At 45.9% G+C, this 18,213-nt stretch overlaps 1 protein-coding gene across 11 annotated transcripts in view; it reads left to right on the top strand.

The window, feature by feature from the left end:
* The window catches only part of EDARADD (EDAR associated via death domain), a 100,071-nt gene that overhangs the window by 69,773 nt on the left and 12,085 nt on the right, over positions 1-18,213 (top strand). For all 11 annotated transcript variants that reach the window (XM_058696240.1, XM_058696233.1, XM_058696241.1 and 8 more), the window contains one exon: positions 8,895-8,940. In XM_058696240.1, coding sequence (XP_058552223.1) covers positions 8,895-8,940 — 46 coding nt within the window. The remainder of the gene's footprint in view (positions 1-8,894; positions 8,941-18,213) is intronic.

An 18,213-nucleotide genomic window follows, 5' to 3' on the forward strand; every position in this document is an offset into this window, starting at 1 on the left:
CAAGGGTATGAAATTACATCTGAGTGTGCCCAGCCTCCAAGTCCCAGGCACAGCTGCTCCAGTCTTTGACCCTGACTTCAACTCCAGAGGTAGCCGGTCTTGCTCGTAATTGGACAGAACCCTCATTGAAGAGAATAAAGAACCAAAAGTACACAGAGCCACAGATTTGCTCTCCTCCTAGCAAAGCAGGGTGGCATTCATTCAAATTTCCATTCTTCTGTATTTCATTCTTTCAAACTCAATGAAACTTTTCCTGTTCCCTGAGGTATCACCTGGATTCTTGCCCACCCTTGTGCTCCCCTGGCATTCTCTCTATGCCTTTCTTTTTAAAAATGTTTTTAATGTTTATTTATTTTTGAGAGAGAGAGAGCATGAGCAGGGGAGGGGCAGAGAGAGAGGGAGACACAGAATCTGAAGCAGGTCCCAGGCTCTGAGCTGTCAGCACAGAGCCCGACGCGGGGCTCGAACCCACAAACTATGAGATCATGACCTGAGCCCAAGTCTTACGCTTAACCGACTGAGCCGCCCAGGCGCCCCTGTATGCCTCTCTAACACGTTTTTCATTCCTTGTGGTGTCAGTATTTTTGCTCACGTCTTTGTTGCATTGCTGGGTTGTAACCTTGAAGCAGCAGGGATGTGGCTCCTTTGTCTCCATATCCCAGGCCTAGAATGGTCTCTTACACCAAGTAGGTCCTTTCTAAAGGCCAGCTTCTAGAATATACTTTCAAATAAATAGGTAGGTATAGTATCCTTCCATAAAAAGTAAAAGTGTAGATGGTTGCTACGATAACAGTAACTACCTTGCAGAAAAAGAATGAAGTATAAATTGTTTTAGAAAATCCAACAGGAGATTCATAGTCCATTCCTAATGTGTAGAAGCAGATGATCGATAAATGCATTCAGAAGAGAGGGGTGCCTAAGTGACAGCCAGGTAAGCATCCAACTTCGGCTCAGGTCATGATCTCATGGTTCACGAGTTCAAACCCCATGTCGGACTCCGTGCTGACAGCTCAGAGCCTGGAGCCTGCTTCGGATTCTGTGTCTCCCTCTCTCTCTCTGCCCCTCTCCCTACTTGTGCGCTCTCTCTCTCTCTCTCTCTCTCTCTCTCTCTCTCTCATAAATAAATAAACATTTAAAAAATTTAAAAAAACAAAAAAACAAGAAGAGTTATAGAGATACTCGCTCTGTCTTGGGAATTTACACCACTGAAAGCTACTTGAGTGTCACTAGCCGTGTGACAGGAGAGAGTCTAGAACAGTGTAAATCCATGCTATCAAAGCCCTGTTACTGTTGCACACCTGAGCTTTCAAAATCATATTTTCTTTTTTTTTTTAAATTTTTTTTTTCAACGTTTTTTATTTTTTATTTTTGGGACAGAGAGAGACAGAGCATGAACGGGGGAGGGGCAGAGAGAGAGGGAGACACAGAATCGGAAACAGGCTCCAGGCTCCGAGCCATCAGCCCAGAGCCTGACGCGGGGCTCGAACTCACGGACCGCGAGATCGTGACCTGGCTGAAGTCGGACGCTTAACCGACTGCGCCACCCAGGCGCCCCTCAAAATCATATTTTCAAAGCCATTTCCGGAATATTTTCTTAAAGCAGAGAGCTCAAGCTTTAGCATTAGTTGCTTCCCCCCAAAGAAGCTACTTAAGTAATTCGCATGGAAGACGGCTCTTTTCGGGCTCTTTGCCTGTAATTTGGGTTACCGATACCAGGTTGAGCAGTGACAACTTGGTTTTGCTCTTTGTGGAAGCCTCCAACCAGACTTAGGTGATCATCAGGTTAACCAACCTGTTGAGTGCTTTCCCACCCGGTTATCCTTTCCCTAGTTTGCAAAATAATAAAGATGGAACGAGCTCTTTATTAATTAGCTAAGCGTAGGCATTAAAGATGGAACTCGCCAGTCCAGAAGAGCATGATTCACAGAAAACTAGCCCCTAGGTACCAGTTAGTACCTTCCCCGTCAATCTGTCAGCATCTCCCGCCGATCCGTCCATCCCCACGGGGGATGGACCAGACCTGGCGTTTTCCCCACAGTGTGGGGTTTTCCCCACATGTGTTCTTGGCCTTTGGATTTTTGCTGCCCAGAGCCCTGTGTGAAATCGCCAGGTGTAAATCTCCAGAAGCAGCTCTTCAGCACCTTGTGCCTGCAGCTCCCTAAGCATGATGGAACCGGGCTGCCAGCTTCTAAGCTATAACCAGGGTACAAAATGAGTATAACCACACCAGCTTTCTCTCTGCTCAGAGAATTCAGCAGTTACCGCCTTTGCCCAAATAGAAGCTAATTCCCCCCATATTCACAGTGAGGAGGCTTAACAAAATGGGGATTTTCTTTAGCCTAGTTGAATATATAAAACATTGGTGTTTAACTTTGTGGTACCTTCAAATCTCCTAAGAAGAGTAAACCAATTTTTTTATTGTGGTAAAATACACATGACATAATATTTACCATCTTGACCATTTTTAAGGGTATGGTTCCGTGGCTTTAAGTCCGTTCATGTTGGGCAGCCATTACCCCCATCCATCTCCAGAACCTTTTCATCTTCCCAAACTGGAACTCCATACCCATTAAATACTAATTCGCCATTCTACCCTCACCCCCCTCCCACCTCCTGGTAATCGCTATTTGACTTTCTGTCTTTTCAACGTTTATTTATTTTTGAGACAGAGAGAGACAGAGCATGAGTGGGGATGGGGCAGAGAGAGAGGGAGACACAGAATCTGAAACAGGCTCCAGGCCCTGAGCGGTCAGCACAGAGCCCGACGCGGGGCTTGAACTCACGGACCATGAGATCATGACCTGAGCCGAAGTCCGACGCTTAACCGACCAAGCCACCCAAGCGCCCCGACTTTCTGTCTTTTCAATTTGATTCCTCCAGGTACCTCATATAACTAGACTCACACAACATTTTTCCCATTGTGTCTGGCTTATTTCACTTACCGTAATGTCCTCAAGGTTCATCTATGTTGTCATGTGGGTCAGAATTTCCTTCCTTTTTGACGCTGAATAATATTCTACATTTTTTTACTCCATGTATCTGTCAATGTCATTTGGGTTGTTTCCATCTTTTTTTTCTTATCTAGACCTTTCTCTTTTGGCATTCAGGTCGAACCGTACCCAGGAACCATTCTTTCCCACAAAACCAGTACTTTAAGCTCAAATCTCATTCAGAATTAAAACAAGGCCTTTGAACAGAACTCTTTTTTATCATTTGTAAATCGTAGTTCTTAGCTCCTAAGAAGCGCTTGGAGGAGTCAGTGAGCTAACCCAAAGCATCATGCACGTGGCACGTAGCAGGCACTCTGCAGAATTAAGTCCTTGAGAAGTCTGGAAAGAATTAGGGAAGAATAAAGAGGGTGGAATGAGGAGGCTGGTTTCAGAGGTTGGCTTAGAACAGGGGAGAATTGTATATGATAGGATCCCTGGAGGGGAAGGGGCGGACGTGCAAGGGAAGAGACGGAGTTGGGACCCCTTTAAGGCCCTGCCTCATTTCCCCTGCCTTCCTGGGTTGCTCACAGCTAAGCCTGGTGCCGCTCTGACCCACAACTCTGTCCTCTGTGTTCCTGGATCAGTTTTAATGGGAGCAGCGAGATCTCAAGCTACAGCTTGTGCGGCTGAACATTATTCATCCCCTCAGGCCCCAGCCCTAGCTCCCAGGGATGCCACAGCCTGGACCTCTGTGCCCAAGTCACAGCGTCCCGGCATCCTGACTCCAGTTCCTAGAACTGGGCTTACAGTAGATTCCTGCCATCAGCAACCTCCTGAGGACTGTACTGGCCCTGGTTGTCCCCAGGTGTCATCTGCCCACATTCCCTACGGGTATCACATACCCCTCTGATATCCATGTGGAACCCGCAGTCCCCTTTTGGAAATTCTCCACGTAGGCTGCTTCCAGAACCATCACCGAACTTGCCACATCCTCTGTATCCTGTGTCTTGTCCGTGAGCTGATCCTCTGTCCTCTCCCTACCTCAGACCATTCCTCAAGGCTGAACTGGTCCTGGAGGCGAGTCCTGTGTTGTAGCGAGAGGCCACCTTGTGACGCTTCTGGGTTCAGTTAAGTTGAACTAACATTTTTGAAACACGGTAACTAAGGTCAGTGCTAGGCAATATAAAAGTGGACAAGACCTGTCCCACCCTTTGCAGTAAGTACTCTTAAAAACCTCTGCACAGGACCGTAATTCGAGGATACAGGTCAGGCCTTGAAGATGAAAATACCCCATCTCTTTGGAGATAGGAGAAAAGGAGAATGGGGGCAAATACATCGGCCGAGCCCTTTCTGGGAGAGTAGGCACAAATAGGTATGGGGCCTTCAGCAGACTGGAAAAGGTTTGGAACAAGACCCAGTAGGGCCTTAAGGGGGACAGTTGGAAGAGAGACCAAGAATGACCGAGGAGAAGATGAGACCCAACTGAGACCAGATACGTGATCATATAATGTGTGAAGTTTGTCCCTTCTTTTTCCCAGCCATACTCAGCAATTTGGAACAAGACAGGGGGAAGGAAGGGCAGAGCTAAGTACTGGCCAGGGGCCCACAGCTGATGGACAAATCTAGGGTGTTTTTAAACCCATCCCTAAGATGCTGGACCCTGGCTATGTGGACAGGAATCCAGGGGAGACCAGAACAACAGAGCTGGGATGGAGGCCACAGAATTGGTGGCCAAGGAGACGAGGCCAAGGAGCAGAGTCAGAGGGCATGACGATGACGTAGGGACAGCATCATGGAGAATGTTCATCCCCTGGTCTGGAGAACACAGACTCCACGCCATAGTTGTGTCTTCTTTCCTTCCTCCCTCCCACTCGCTGTCCCTTGCACAGATACTATGTGTTATCTGTCTCAAACGTGCTAATCACAGGACAGCATGGACAAGGGCCCTTGCCTGGTAGTCTGGAGTCTCCAGACTTCAAACTCCCACACCCAGTGTCGCCGTCCAATGGGGCGGCACGTACAGGTGTGTGGGAACACCCCGGGCACGTAACCCAGACTGGGAGTTTGCAGAAGGCTTTCCAGGAGGAAGTGACTTCTGAGCCGGGACCTCCAAGATAAGAGAAAGTGAGGCAGATAGAAAGGCTGGGGAGGCTAGCACCACAGACACCTCTGTGTCCTCGCCGCCCCCTGGTAGAAGCCGGCTTGCACGCCCACCTCTCTGCTAGAACCGCTCTAGGATATGGCCGCTCATCCCCTTCACCAAATCTCGTCTCCAAATGGCCCCCAGAGCTTCCAGCCTTTCCCGGTCTTGATGCTGTCTCCCTCCTCTCTGACCTCCCTTCTCTGCTTCCCTTCCTTGTTCCCTCCCCTTCCACCGAAATGGGGGTGTTGAAGTGCTCCTCAAGTTTGTGACCACACGTCTTGCTCTCCAGCGTCTCTCTCTCTCCTTCCATAATCCCGTCAACGTCCATGTTTTCCTCTCCTGCCCTGGCGTCCCTCAAGGACCAGAGCCATGTCTTCAACACACAGGGACATCTTGTGGTCTTACTCTTCAAAACTCGCCCTGGATTTCACCTCCCTTCACCTTGTGACTGTATCTCTGCAGGGGCTGTAGCTTTATCCCTTCCTCTCCCAGATGGATGGTCTGGGGTCTCATCAATCATCACCTCCAAGGCCATCTTGCTTTCCCCCCACCACACCCCACCACCACCACCTGGCCTTTACATGCTCCCTAAGCGCCATGTACCTGTGCTGTGCACGGCCAGGGGGGATTTCCTGCTGTGCTCCTGGGCAAGCATAGCTGCTTCCGGCCAGAGCTCCTTAGTGACCCCCCCCCCGCCCCCCAATATCTGTAAGATGGAGCCTGGTTCTTTAGATGGGCTTTCAGGCCTCAGTCCAGCCTCAGAGCACCATCTCCTATCCCATTTGCCTCTCATTGCCTTTGCTTCAGAAAGACTCCAGCTAAATGCCCTTGCCTCCAAGTGCCCACTGTCCAAATTCCCAGCAAAAGCTCATCTCAATATTTCTGGTTCAGGGATTCAGAGAAACTGCCTCTGGTTTTTTCTGTTGGAAGAAATGTCTCCTCTCTGACTTCAAGTACACCTCCCTATTGGAACTCGTCCCCTTCTGCCTTGTATTTGGGTTATTTGTGTATGTCTCTACTGTCCCAGTACATCTGGGGGCAGGCCTTGAGGCCAAGGGTTCAGATTATTTTTGTTTTTTTTGTCTTTGGATATAGGTTCCAGCACGGGAACTTGTACATATTACATTCTTTGTAAAGAAGGTTTGAATAAAGGCGTGCGTGTGGTTTCAGTGAGGCCATTAAAAAATGCAAAAATAAGTCTTTTACGATTTCACTCTTTGAAAACTAACCTCATGGGGTGCCTGGGTAGCTCAGTGGGTTGAGCGTTGGGCTCTTGATTTCAGCTCAGGTCATGATCTCACGGTTCATGAGATCGAGCCATGCGTCGGGCTCCATGCTGACGGTATAGAGCCTTTTTAGGATTCTCCCTCTGCCCCTCCCACCCCTTCTCTCAAAATAAATAAACTAAAGGGGTGCCTGGGTGGTTTAGTTGGTTAGGTGTCCACTTTCAGCTCAGGTCATGATCTCGTGGTTGATGAGTTCAAGCCCCACATCGGGTTCTGTGCCGAACGCTCAGAGCCTGGAGCCTACTTCACATTCTGTGTCTCCCTCTCTCTGCCCCTCCCCCACTTGTGCGCGCGCGCTCTCTCTCTCTTTCTCTCTCTTTCTCTCTCAAAAATAAATATTTAAAAAAATAAATAAACAAAAGTTTTAAAATGAAAACTAGCCTAAAAGTAGCATCACATAATAATTAGAGCAAGAACAGAGATCGTTGATATTCTTGTATTATTCTGTCTCCATCAACCTTCACAAGTAATTCTGAGTCATGTCATGTCCCTTATCTCTGTCATGGGGATAATTCTGGCCAGACATGGTGTTCGGTAAGAATGTTCTCCAGGTGGTAAGAAACCGAGTCATGTATGCTCCTTCACGGAGTCTCCCATTAAAAGAGAGTTCACGTTTTAGCAGAGACCTCAGCTGTACCACGGAGGCTGACAGGTTTGAACATTGGTGCCTCTTAACTCCGGCTGAAGGCCCCGTTTCTGTTTCCTCCTGTGCATGTTTCCAGTTCGGTGAGCAGAACCGTGGCTCTTGATAAAAGAACATGCCTGCCTGGTCCTGCTGAGGCCGCGCAGATGTGGGAAGGCAGGTCCCTGCACGAACCACCGAACAGTGGCCCTGCCTGCTGTTGGGGAGCTTTAGCCTCCCAAAAGTGAAAAAGTTGCATAGAGACAGAGTTTTGTTCTTTCAAAAACTCCCCGTAACTCTTACAAACCATATGTATAGAGCAAGCAGTGTGCTTTTTATTCCAGTTAGGACGTTGGCAAGGACCAAGACTCAGAAGCAAGAAATACTTAGACCTTGGGCACCTGGGTGGCTCAGTCGGTTGGGCGTCCGACTTTGGCTCAGGTCGTGATCTCACGGTCTGTGAGTTCGAGCCCCGCGTCGGGGTCTGTGCTGACAGCTTAGAGCCTGGAGCCTGCTTTTGATTCTGTGTCTCCCTCTCTGTCTGCCCCTCTACCCCAATTGTGCTCTTTCTCTGTTTCTCAAAAATAAATAAACATTAAAAAACATAGAAGAAGAAATACTTAGATTCGTTGAGGGGAAAAATCTAGCTGGTAAAACATAGGAATGCTTCTGGTGTGGAAAAACAATGAGGCCCGTAATTAGACAGCTGTATCTACATTGCTGAGACATGGAGATTTATGAGTTTGGAGTGAGGGGGGAAGGCTTCTTAGAAGATTAAAAAGAAAAAGACACCAGGGAATTAGCACATCTTTAAGGACAAAACCGAGAATGTAGAGCATCTTAGAGATAAGCTAATCTATCCGCCCCCTTAATCTACAAATGAGGATGCAGAGACCCGGATTGGTAAATTATGGGTGCAGCTGGAGTAAATAAAACCCAGGGTTTTTGACCCAACACCGTGGCTTCTTCTGGACCGCGATGGAGGGGGTAATCCTAGCCGCTGAGAGAGGTTTTCATTGTATGAAGATGGAGTTAACCTAAACAAACATGCACTGACCATGGTGTCCTCTGTGGACTTCATTGAAAACACACTCACACACACCCCCTTCCAACAAGGTCACGGTAAATCCCTTCATGTAGCATGCTGTATGGCACAACCTTGCTTGTAAAAACAGAACCCCCCTCAGAAGGGCAGAAACACGATCCTCAGGAGATTTGCACACTGCTTTCTAACAGTTTCTCTTTGCTGTTTTGAAATATATTTTTAAAAAAATGGATAATAGGCGCCTGGGTGGCTCAGTCGGTTAAGCGTCCAACTTCGGCTCAGGTCATGATCTCACAGTCTGCAAGTTCAAACCCCGCATCGGGCTCTGTGCTGACAGCTCAGAACCTGGAGCCTGCTTCGGATTCTGTGTCTCTCTCTCTCTGCTCCTCCCCTGTTCACGCTCTCTCTCTCTCTCTCTCAAAAATAAATAAACATTAAAAAAGTATAATAGATATGGGAACAAATTGTAACCTAGACTGACAACAAGCCCAACAAAAAGTGGGTAGGGAATAAAAATAAGAAAAAGAACCCCAGCGTGAAATAAAAATAAAACAGTAGCACATTGTTTCATGCATTGATACCTTTTTAAAAAATAGAGTCACTCATGTAACTTTCATTTGTTGAGTGTCTACTGTGTGTCAGGCACTGTTCTGGGCACGGGGTGGGGGTGGGGGGCGCAAATAGACAAGAGCCCCTGCCCTCCAGGAGCTTATAGAGGGAGGTGAGCGATACTGTTCTTAAGCTCCATCACCGCCACCCCTGCCCCCACCGCCTGCGAGGCTTTGGTGGAAATGTAACTAAATTGGAAATTTGATAATATCTCCACAAATGGGGATGATTCTAATGAAGGTTGCTTTCTGGTTTTCAGGGAGAAGAAAACGGCTTTCCAGACAGTACTGGAGAACCCCTTTCAGGTAAAAGATTGACTCCACGGATGTCTGGGCTTCACTGAGAACTGGCATGGCTGAATTAAAGATAATTTAGGAATATGTTTATCATTAACTTTGAAAATCTGTATTACAGCCTAGAGAAACTTTCCAACCACCGGTCATGGTGAACTGCAAGGAAATGTTAACCAGATTTCACAAAAGCCTTCAAAGAGTCTTTTCTCCGAGCTAACCCTACTGTGCGCAGGGGCGGGGCACAGCTGGGTTCCCAGTGGGACAAGTTTAGGATGGGGCAACAGAACAGAGCAAGCAGACCCTTCTCCCTCAGGAGTCCTAGGAGGCTTGCCATTGCTGGAAAACTGTGACCGGTGGAAGAAAGCAATGGGGCTTAGGTAAACCAGGTCAGCACAGGAAGGGCCAGCATCCTCTCTCAGTACCTCAGGCACTCGGTTGGCCAAGGGGACCCTCCTGACACCTGGCCATGTGTTATTCCCTACCCTCTTTCTGCTACCAGTGTGTTTAACCAAAGAAACATGAAGGATTGTGTCCTTTCCCACTTTTTATTGTAAGATGGAAACTCTGGCAGTCTTTAGGTTTCTTATTAATTAATCTTGGGGAAAATCTAGAGTGAGCATTAAAATACGCTACCAGGAGCGCCTGGGTGGCGCAGTCGGTTAAGCGTCTGACTTCAGCCAGGTCACGATCTCGCGGTCCGTGAGTTCGAGCCCCGCGTCGGGCTCTGGGCTGATGGCTCAGAGCCTGGAGCCTGTTTCCGATTCTGTGTCTCCCTCTCTCTCTGCCCCTCCCCCGTTCATGCTCTGTCTCTCTCTGTCTCAAAAATAAATAAAAAACGTTGAAAAAAAAATTAAAAAAAAAAAAAATACGCTACCAAAAGAATAATGAAAAGACATAGAAACCTCACTCATATTTTCTAGATCTTATAAAACACATATTAAATGACCTGAGTCATCAGAGTTTTGTTTCTTTCTCTTCTAATGGGAGGGTGGCAGACCCTGAAGCCCTCAGGATAATCTCACCAATCCTACCTAGCCTCTGCCAGTGTAACCATGCTGAAAACCAGAACATGTGTTGTATAATCACCTTAGCCACAGTGATCTCTGGTGGTGAGACTGTAGATGATTTTTTTTTCCCCTTCAGCAGATCTATATTTATTAAGGACCTACTGTGTGCCAGGTTCCCTAAAGAGGCCATGTGGCAAAAGTATAGTTCTGGGAGACAGAAGTGGGGATCCTGGTTTCAATTCAGCCATTCCCCTGCTGAGATTAGAGCAATCAAAAGAGAAACTGAGCCAGACGAACTTGCATTAGAGACTTCCCACCAGTCTCATGGGACAGGCCCAATGTCAGGGTCCCATCCGGACACCCCATTGGAACTTGTCTTCCTTGGGCCACACCCCTCCCCTACCAGAGGCTAGGACCACTGGCCAAGGATTATCCCTCTTCCACAAATGCTACAGCAGACAAGCTCACATTAGAAGCACCTAGCTCGGTGATGTGAGGAGGAGAAGGCATCTTTGCATACAAGCAGCCACTTTTTTTTTTTTTAAAGTAGGTTTCATGCCCAGTGAGGGGCCCAGTGCAGGGCTTGAACTCACAACCCTGAGATCAAGACCTGAGCTGAGATAAAATGTCAGACGCTTAACCGACTGAGCCACCCAGATGCCCCTCCACTAGCCTATATTTTTAAAATTTCTTTTTTTAATTTTTTTTATTTTTAAAAAATTTTTTTTTTTGACATTTTATTTATTTTTGAGACAGAGAGAAACAGAGCATGAATGGGGGAGGGTCAGAGAGAGGGAGACACAGAATCTGAAACAGGCTCCAGGCTCTGAGCTTTCAGCACAGAGCCTGACACGGGGCTCAAACCCATGGACTGTGAGATCATGACCTGAGCCGAAGTCGGCCACTCAACCGACTGAGCCACCCAGGCGCCCCTAAATTTCTTTTTTTTTTTACCATGCACCTTTTTTTTTTTAATATGAAATTTATTGTTAAATTGGTTTCCATACAACACCCAGTGCTCATCCCAACAGGTGCCCTCCTCAATACCCATCACCCACCCACCCTTCCCTCCCACCCCCCATAAACCCTCAGTTTGTTCTCAGTTTTTTTAAGAGTCTCTTATGTTTTGGCTCCCTCCCTCTCTAACCATTTTTTTTCCTTCCCCTCCCCATGGTCTTCTGTTACGTTTCTCAGGATCCACATAGGAGTGAAAACATATGGAATCTGTCCTTCTCTGTATGACTTATTTCACTTAGCATAACACTCTCCAGTTCCATCCACATTGCTAACAAAAGGCCAGATTTTTTTAAATTTCTAACATGAGTTAGAAAAAACTCTCCCCCAAAACTTTAACCTGTATATGTACACAACCTATATATATACATAACCATTTTATATACACAAATGTATATATAAAGATGATCAGATGTAGGCAAATGCATAGAGTGTGTGGTAAAATAACCAAAGAAATCCATAAAAGGCCAACTGTTATCGATCTGAGTGTTAAAGAGCATGATTTCTTTTTCCCCATGCTCATCTAAATGTTCAGCTTTTCTGCAATAAGCACATATTTCTTTTCTAATGATAAAAAATCTATACACTTTTGAAAGACTAACACCCTATACGCTAATGTGGAATGTGAGCTAAAATGAGAATGGATAGAACTGTTCAGGAATATCTAGAAACCTTTATGCATTAAGGTTGTTATTAACTAATAGATTAATCAATTTTCAGTTGTCTCTTAAAAATTTTTACCTGTGTCAACATGAAATGGAAAAGCTTCAAAGAGAGTAAACTTTTCACAGTGATAGTCATAGGTGGTAGTGTTAATGCGAGCAGATTGCCATTGAAATCAACATCTTTAGCACCTAGCACGGTGCTTTGCACACGAGAACAATCAGGTGTTTGGCTCGATTTTTGTTTTTGTCTTCGTAAACAAGTAGATGAGAGACAGTAACTTAATGGCTTTGCTCTTGGATAAACTGGTGAAAACAGATCTGGATACAGTAAAACCTCGGATTGCGAGTAATTTGTTCTGTGAGTGTTCCACAAGACGAGCAAAGGTTTCTAATAAATTTTTTTTTTTTTTTTTTAAATTTTTTTTTTTTTCAACATTTATTTATTTTTGGGACAGAGAGAGACAGAGCATGAACGGGGGAGGGACAGAGAGAGAGGGAGACACAGAATCGGAAACAGGCTCCAGGCTCTGAGCCATCAGCCCAGAGCCTGACGCGGGGCTCGAACTCACGGACCGCGAGATCGTGACCTGGCTGAAGTCGGACGCTTAACCGACTGCGCCACCCAGGCGCCCCTCTAATAAATTTTAAATTGATAAACAAGCGATGACTTGTAGTACAAGTAGTACATGACGCTGAGGGTCACATGATCACAACTGAGCCAGTGGTTCTTCTCTCTCTCTCTTTCTCTCTGTCTGTGGGATTGTGGATGGTCATCTCCCATGCTCGGATGCTCGGTCTCAGGCCACGTTGTTTGGCAGAAATCAGTGATCTTTCAGAATGTTGGAAGGTGCCCACAACGGGCACTACTGTGTTTTTGGTCACTTCAAAGCACCTATGGACAGTCCTTTGTTTTTCCAGACAAGAGTGAGCTTAGGAATGCCTTGCTTCCTTCTAGGTCAGGCTGCCTGCAGATAGAGCCCCTTTCCTCTGCTGCCTTATTGCCAGTTACATGAAATACAGTCTATGGCAAGAGTCTATTAATACTGTTCTGTAGCAGTCATTCTGTTAGTGGTAGTGAAAGTCGCCTTACGCAATAACCCTCCTCTCTCTTGCCTCCCACACACCAGACACGAAGGCTTTCAAAGGTAAGTGCAGGTTAATTTGTTTATTTGTCTTTCTGGTTTGTATTTTCTTTATTATTTTGCATTATTTTAAAGTATTGTGATCATTTTTGTATGACTATTTTTGGATTATGGAACGAATCATCTGAGTTTCCATTCTTTTTTAAAAACATTTTTTGGTGTTTTTATTTATTTTTGAGAGAGACAGACAGAGCATGAGTGGGGAAGAGGCAGAGAAAGAGGGAGACACAGAATCCAAAGCAAGCTCCAGGCTCTGAGCTGCCAGCACAGAGTCAAAATCATGAACCACAAGATCATGACCTGAGCTGAAGTTGGATGCTCAACCGACTGAGCCACCCAGGTGCCTGAGAGTTTCCATTATTTCTTATGGGGAAATTTGCTTTGATATACAAGTGCTTCAGACTATCAGCATGTTTCTGGAATGAGTTATGCTCTCAAACCAAGGTTTTGCTGTATTTCAGTCATTGAAGGAGAGTAGCAAGCTAAGTAAGATTTATTTTATTGTTTTAGTCACATGCACTAATTCCCCACTTACTGTGTACCAGCCCCAGTTCGAAGCACTTTAAAAATGTGCTTATTAGGAAAATGTGCTTAGACAGCTCTGAGTTTACTTTCCTTACCGGGTGGATGTTACAGAAGCGATGCTGGGTCACGTGGCTTGTGCTTGGTCTCACAAGTCGTAAGTGGGGTTCAAGCCCCCGGCCTGCCGGGAGCTCATTTCCAGCCACCACATGGGGCTGCCCCTCTACTGGTCAGATGCCTTGCCTGAATAGTGCACACACTGAATGCTGAGTGTCCTACCGCGGGGTCAGCGGGATCTCAGGTAGAGTCTTAATCTGGAACAAAGCCAGCGTCCACCCCCCTCCACCAAAGTCCGTCTCCGCCAAAGACACTGTCCTAGAAGGAGGGGTTAGACAGACGTGGGAAAGGACAGCTGACAGTTTGTAATCAAGGAAAGAAAAAGAACACAAAGCAGAATCAGCCACCCCTAGAAAAGCAAAGCCCCCTCTGTGGAACCGTTGAACACGGAAGCAAACAGCCACAGGAGGCAGAGCACAAGACCGAGGATACTCCTTGCGATGCCTGGGTTGAAACGGCAACACAAGTGACGGCCTGTGTACCCTGCTGAAGGAAACCTTAAAGGCGTTCGATGTTCTCATACAGACTTTCGAAATGAAAACATTGGGGCATGAAAGGAACACGAGTCAGTTATCAAGAGAGTATCCCTCCGGTTGAAAACACACAGAACCCCTCCTCGCCCTCCCTTTCTGAGAAAGCAGTAGCTGTCACATGGTCACACGGACCACGGTGCTTTCTGCACCTGCTCTCGACGCCTGGCCGGTTTCCCAAGGATGACTTTCTGACCACCTTGCATAATTCAGCACTTGCCTGATCGGAACCGAATGTCCCCAAGACAGACGAATGTAAAGTAGGACTTTTATTTTTGTATTTTTCTAGTTAGGCCCATTAAATGGCACTTTGTTAATGTGTTGGCATGACATAACTTCTGAGTCCAGATTCACATGGAATTCTGTGCTGAATTTTTACCCAGGTCCTTTCTTAACATAGGTTCGTTTCCTTTTGAAAGTGCCCTCTACCTTCTGAGTTTGTGTGATGACACAATTGAGGCACGGCGTGATTTACCAGCCTAGATCCTTCCAGTTTGTCAGTTAGACTCCCCAGTGCTGCCGCCGACATGATGTCTCCTTAAAGGGGTGTTTTAGAGAGAGAGAGAATGGAATTATATTGTTTTTCCCTTCGGTTAAGAGATCAAACGCCCACCAAAAGCCCTTGGGGTAGTTTCTTGGGAGATAAAAATAGTTCATCATTTTCCAGCTCAGAGCATATAAACCACCTCTGATGAATAATGTGGTGTGTGTGTGTGTGTGCATCCCAATGATTTGTCAAAGCCGTAAACTGACATTTTAAATATATTTCTTTCCACCCACATTGGAAACCACACATAGGAAAAAAGCATGAATTTATACCTTAACACACACAACTGCAGAAGTACTCGACTCTGCTTTGACCCTAGTTGGTATTTTCAGGCTCCAAATCGAATAGTTTATAGACCCCTGGGTTAGAGTTATTTTATTTCAGGATCACAATATTTTGCTATTTGCAAAGTTGCCAGTGTAAAAAATGCTTCCCGTTTAATTGTCTGAATTAACTCAAGACCTAGTCACCCTGGGGAACGTTACTATAAATGATCTAAGAGCGAGCAGTGGTCCTGAGCACACTGGAGGGAAACACCCGTGTGGTAATAGTTCTCGAACAGCCAGAGTGTACAAGATAAAACGGCACTCACCCCTGCAGGGAGACACGTTAAGTCAGTCTGTGATCCACTGCCAAAATCCTGGTTGGCGCCATTTTCTAGACCCAACTAATCATGACCTTTGTGGATCCTGGAGTCCTGTTCCAATCCACAATTAACTGTTAATTGGCCATTATTTTAAACCTTGCCAGCCCCAAGCTGGAGTTAGACCCTGCACCGTCGGACATGACCTGTTTCTTACCATTGTTTTAAGTGACATAGACCTACCCCGTCAGTGAACATTCTTGAATCCTGAACTCTTCCTTAAAGTGTATGAAAATGTGTGCGAGAGAGACGATAGAGCACAGGGAGAGAAGACCGAAAACACCCCACAGGAAAACCCATTCATCTACTCTTGAGGGTGGAGAAGTGTTATCTGTTCAAAGACTTAACGACCAAACCGACATGCTATGTCACGAAGAAAAGTAGCAGCTCTGATTCGAAAATGTCATTTGGCAGGCCCTTCTGGCCAAGAACTTACCCTGCAGATGTCTTTAAGGCAATGGTTTTCAACCCTGGCTGCATATTAGAATTCCCAGGGGAGCTTTTAAATATCCCATGTCTGCCTGCACCCCACACCAATTAACTAAGGATCTCGGTAGACGATCCTTGGTCAGAGTCAGGATTTTGTAAATCTCCTTGGCCGGGAGGTTGGGGGGGTGGGTCAGGAGGAGTTCCTTCTTGCGGCCAAAGGTCCAGAACGAGTGCTTTTAAAAAGGCTCTTGGTTATGCTTCCTCACCCCCAGCTACTAATCCTTTGTTGCTCACCTGTGCACAGAATGAAGTTTCAGTGGATGATCTCATTTAATCCCCTCAATAACCTTGGGAAGTAGATCCCACTGTCCCTGTTCAGAGAGTGAGGCTGTGGCCTTAGCAAGCTCATTACCAGTCCAAGTTGCACACCTGCAGCGTGCTAATGGGCATTGACTGTCAGCTGCAGTGTCCCTAAAGCTCTTGTTGATTGGTCGTACACAGTGTGTACTCTTTCTCCATAGCAACCAGGCGTCTTTCTTCTGCCTTGTATAAGCTCAGCACTAAACAACAAAAAAAAGCTTCAGTTCATCTGAAATTTTCTAGATAGCTCTTCTTAGGCTGCCCAGAGCTTTCCAATTTGTTTCTCTAAGACACACTCTTCACTCATTTGATTTACTCAACAAATATTACTGAATGCCTCCTGTGTGCCTGGAGCGAAGTGGTGACATCAGACACCAAAGTCTCTTTCCTCTTGGAGTTTAATACTAGCTGGGAGTGACAGGCACTGGGAGTGACAGTCATTACATATGGTGGTAGGTGTACCGTGAGGAAAATAACGAGGGGAACAGAATTTTGCCTGGCAGGGGAGGGTGCTGCTTTAGCTAAGAAGATGCACAGAGACCTGAACAATGCAGAGGAGCCAGCCGTGTGAAGATCTGAGGAAGGAGGACTCCGGGGAGAAGAGCTAGCTGGTGCATAGGTCCTGGGGCAGGGCTGAGCTTCATGTTCTAGGGACAAGTGCGGGCAGGGAGAAGCCATAGAGAAGGAAGTGAGCTGGGAGATAGCAGCAGAGGCCACACTGCGTGGGGACTCTTTTTCTTTACATATCCTTAAAAAAATGTTAAATCTAACATCTTTCAATAACATTTACATAAGACCTGACAGAAACGCCGTTACATCATTTATCTCATTCAACTCATGAGATACAGAAATGATCATTTTAATTTTATAGATGAGGAACCTGAAGTCCGTAGATGTTAAATGCGTGGAGAGGTCAAGCTCTAAGAGGTTGGAGGGCTGAGATTTGAAGATGCTGCTCCGTGCAGGGCTGGTCGTATGTTAGCCATTCCATGAATGACCATTGTCCCGATGAAAAGACACTGAGAGGGGAGCCTGGGTGGCTCAGCTGGTCACAGTGTCCAGTTCTTGATCTCGGCTCAAGTCATAATCTCATGGTTCAGGAGTTCGAGCCCTGTGTCGGGCTCCTGACTGATGGCGTGGAGCCTGCTTGGGATTCTGTCTCTCCCTCTCTCTCTGCCCCTCCCCTGCTTGTTCTCTCTCAAAATAAATAAACTTTAAGAAAAAAAAAGAAAGAAGAAAAGACATTGAGAAATCTGGCATTTCTTCCTCTGACAAAGTCTCCCCGAGTTTAAGCCAGTACTCAGACTAGACTCACAGAGAGCAAGTCTTTCCAGGGTTTTGGTCTCTAAAATAAGAAGTCATCATTAATTAATGGTGCGTTCCATTCTTGCTTTGCATCAGCAGAAAATACACAAGTCAGGTGTCCAAATATGGCAAGTGAGGACCCTCATTAGTAGAGAATCTGAGTGAATTTTTATACATAAGTAACTTCTTTTTTGAAATAGCCCTCTCCTCTCTGCCCCCAAATCTAGAATCCCCTTGTATCTTAAGACCAATTCTGTACTGTTTTCCACCGATATCTGTTTATTGCTCAAGAAACACAAGCAACATTCCTTTTCCTTTATTATTAGTTCTTCAGGTCATAAGATGCATCAGATAATAAGAACAAATCTGCCTTGTCTCCTGGGGAGAAAGTATAGTTCTCATTCATTCATTCATCTGGCAGACAATTTCTGAACTTCACCTACACAGCAACCCTGTGCTTGTTTTTTGAGAGGCATCAAATAATATTCCCATTTTTCCCCATTTCTGATGAAAGCTTCTTCGGTGCTATGACTCTCTCCCCCCACAATTGTTTCTCCCCCAAGGCATCACCCAGTCTAGCGTTTTATGTGCACTATTACATGATAGGTGTTTAAAGCAGGGCAGGACAAAATGTGTTCGATACAAAACAAAACATGTTCCTCCACTTCGGTCTGCCAGAGAGCTAATTATAGTTTATGATTCCAAACGGCAGCTTCACATTCGCTACTGTTGCCAGTTCGGGTAGATTTCAGTTCAGCGAGGGGTTTGTGATTTGTGTCATGAGAGATACAAAAGGAAAACATCGATAGGGTTTTGGCACGTCATTTATTTTAAAACAGACTGATAAATGGTCAGCCTAATTGTTCAAAGAATAAAAGCTCCTCTTACACTAGAAGGCTTAAAGGAGCTTCCCAGGAACCTTACTGATGTCTTTCTTCTTTTTTATATTATTTATTATTATATTATTTTTATTCTTCTTCACTTGACCTTAGCCAAAAGGCTGA

Source organism: Neofelis nebulosa, chromosome 13, assembly GCF_028018385.1.
Source record: "Neofelis nebulosa isolate mNeoNeb1 chromosome 13, mNeoNeb1.pri, whole genome shotgun sequence".
NCBI classification, from domain to species: domain Eukaryota; kingdom Metazoa; phylum Chordata; class Mammalia; order Carnivora; family Felidae; genus Neofelis; species Neofelis nebulosa.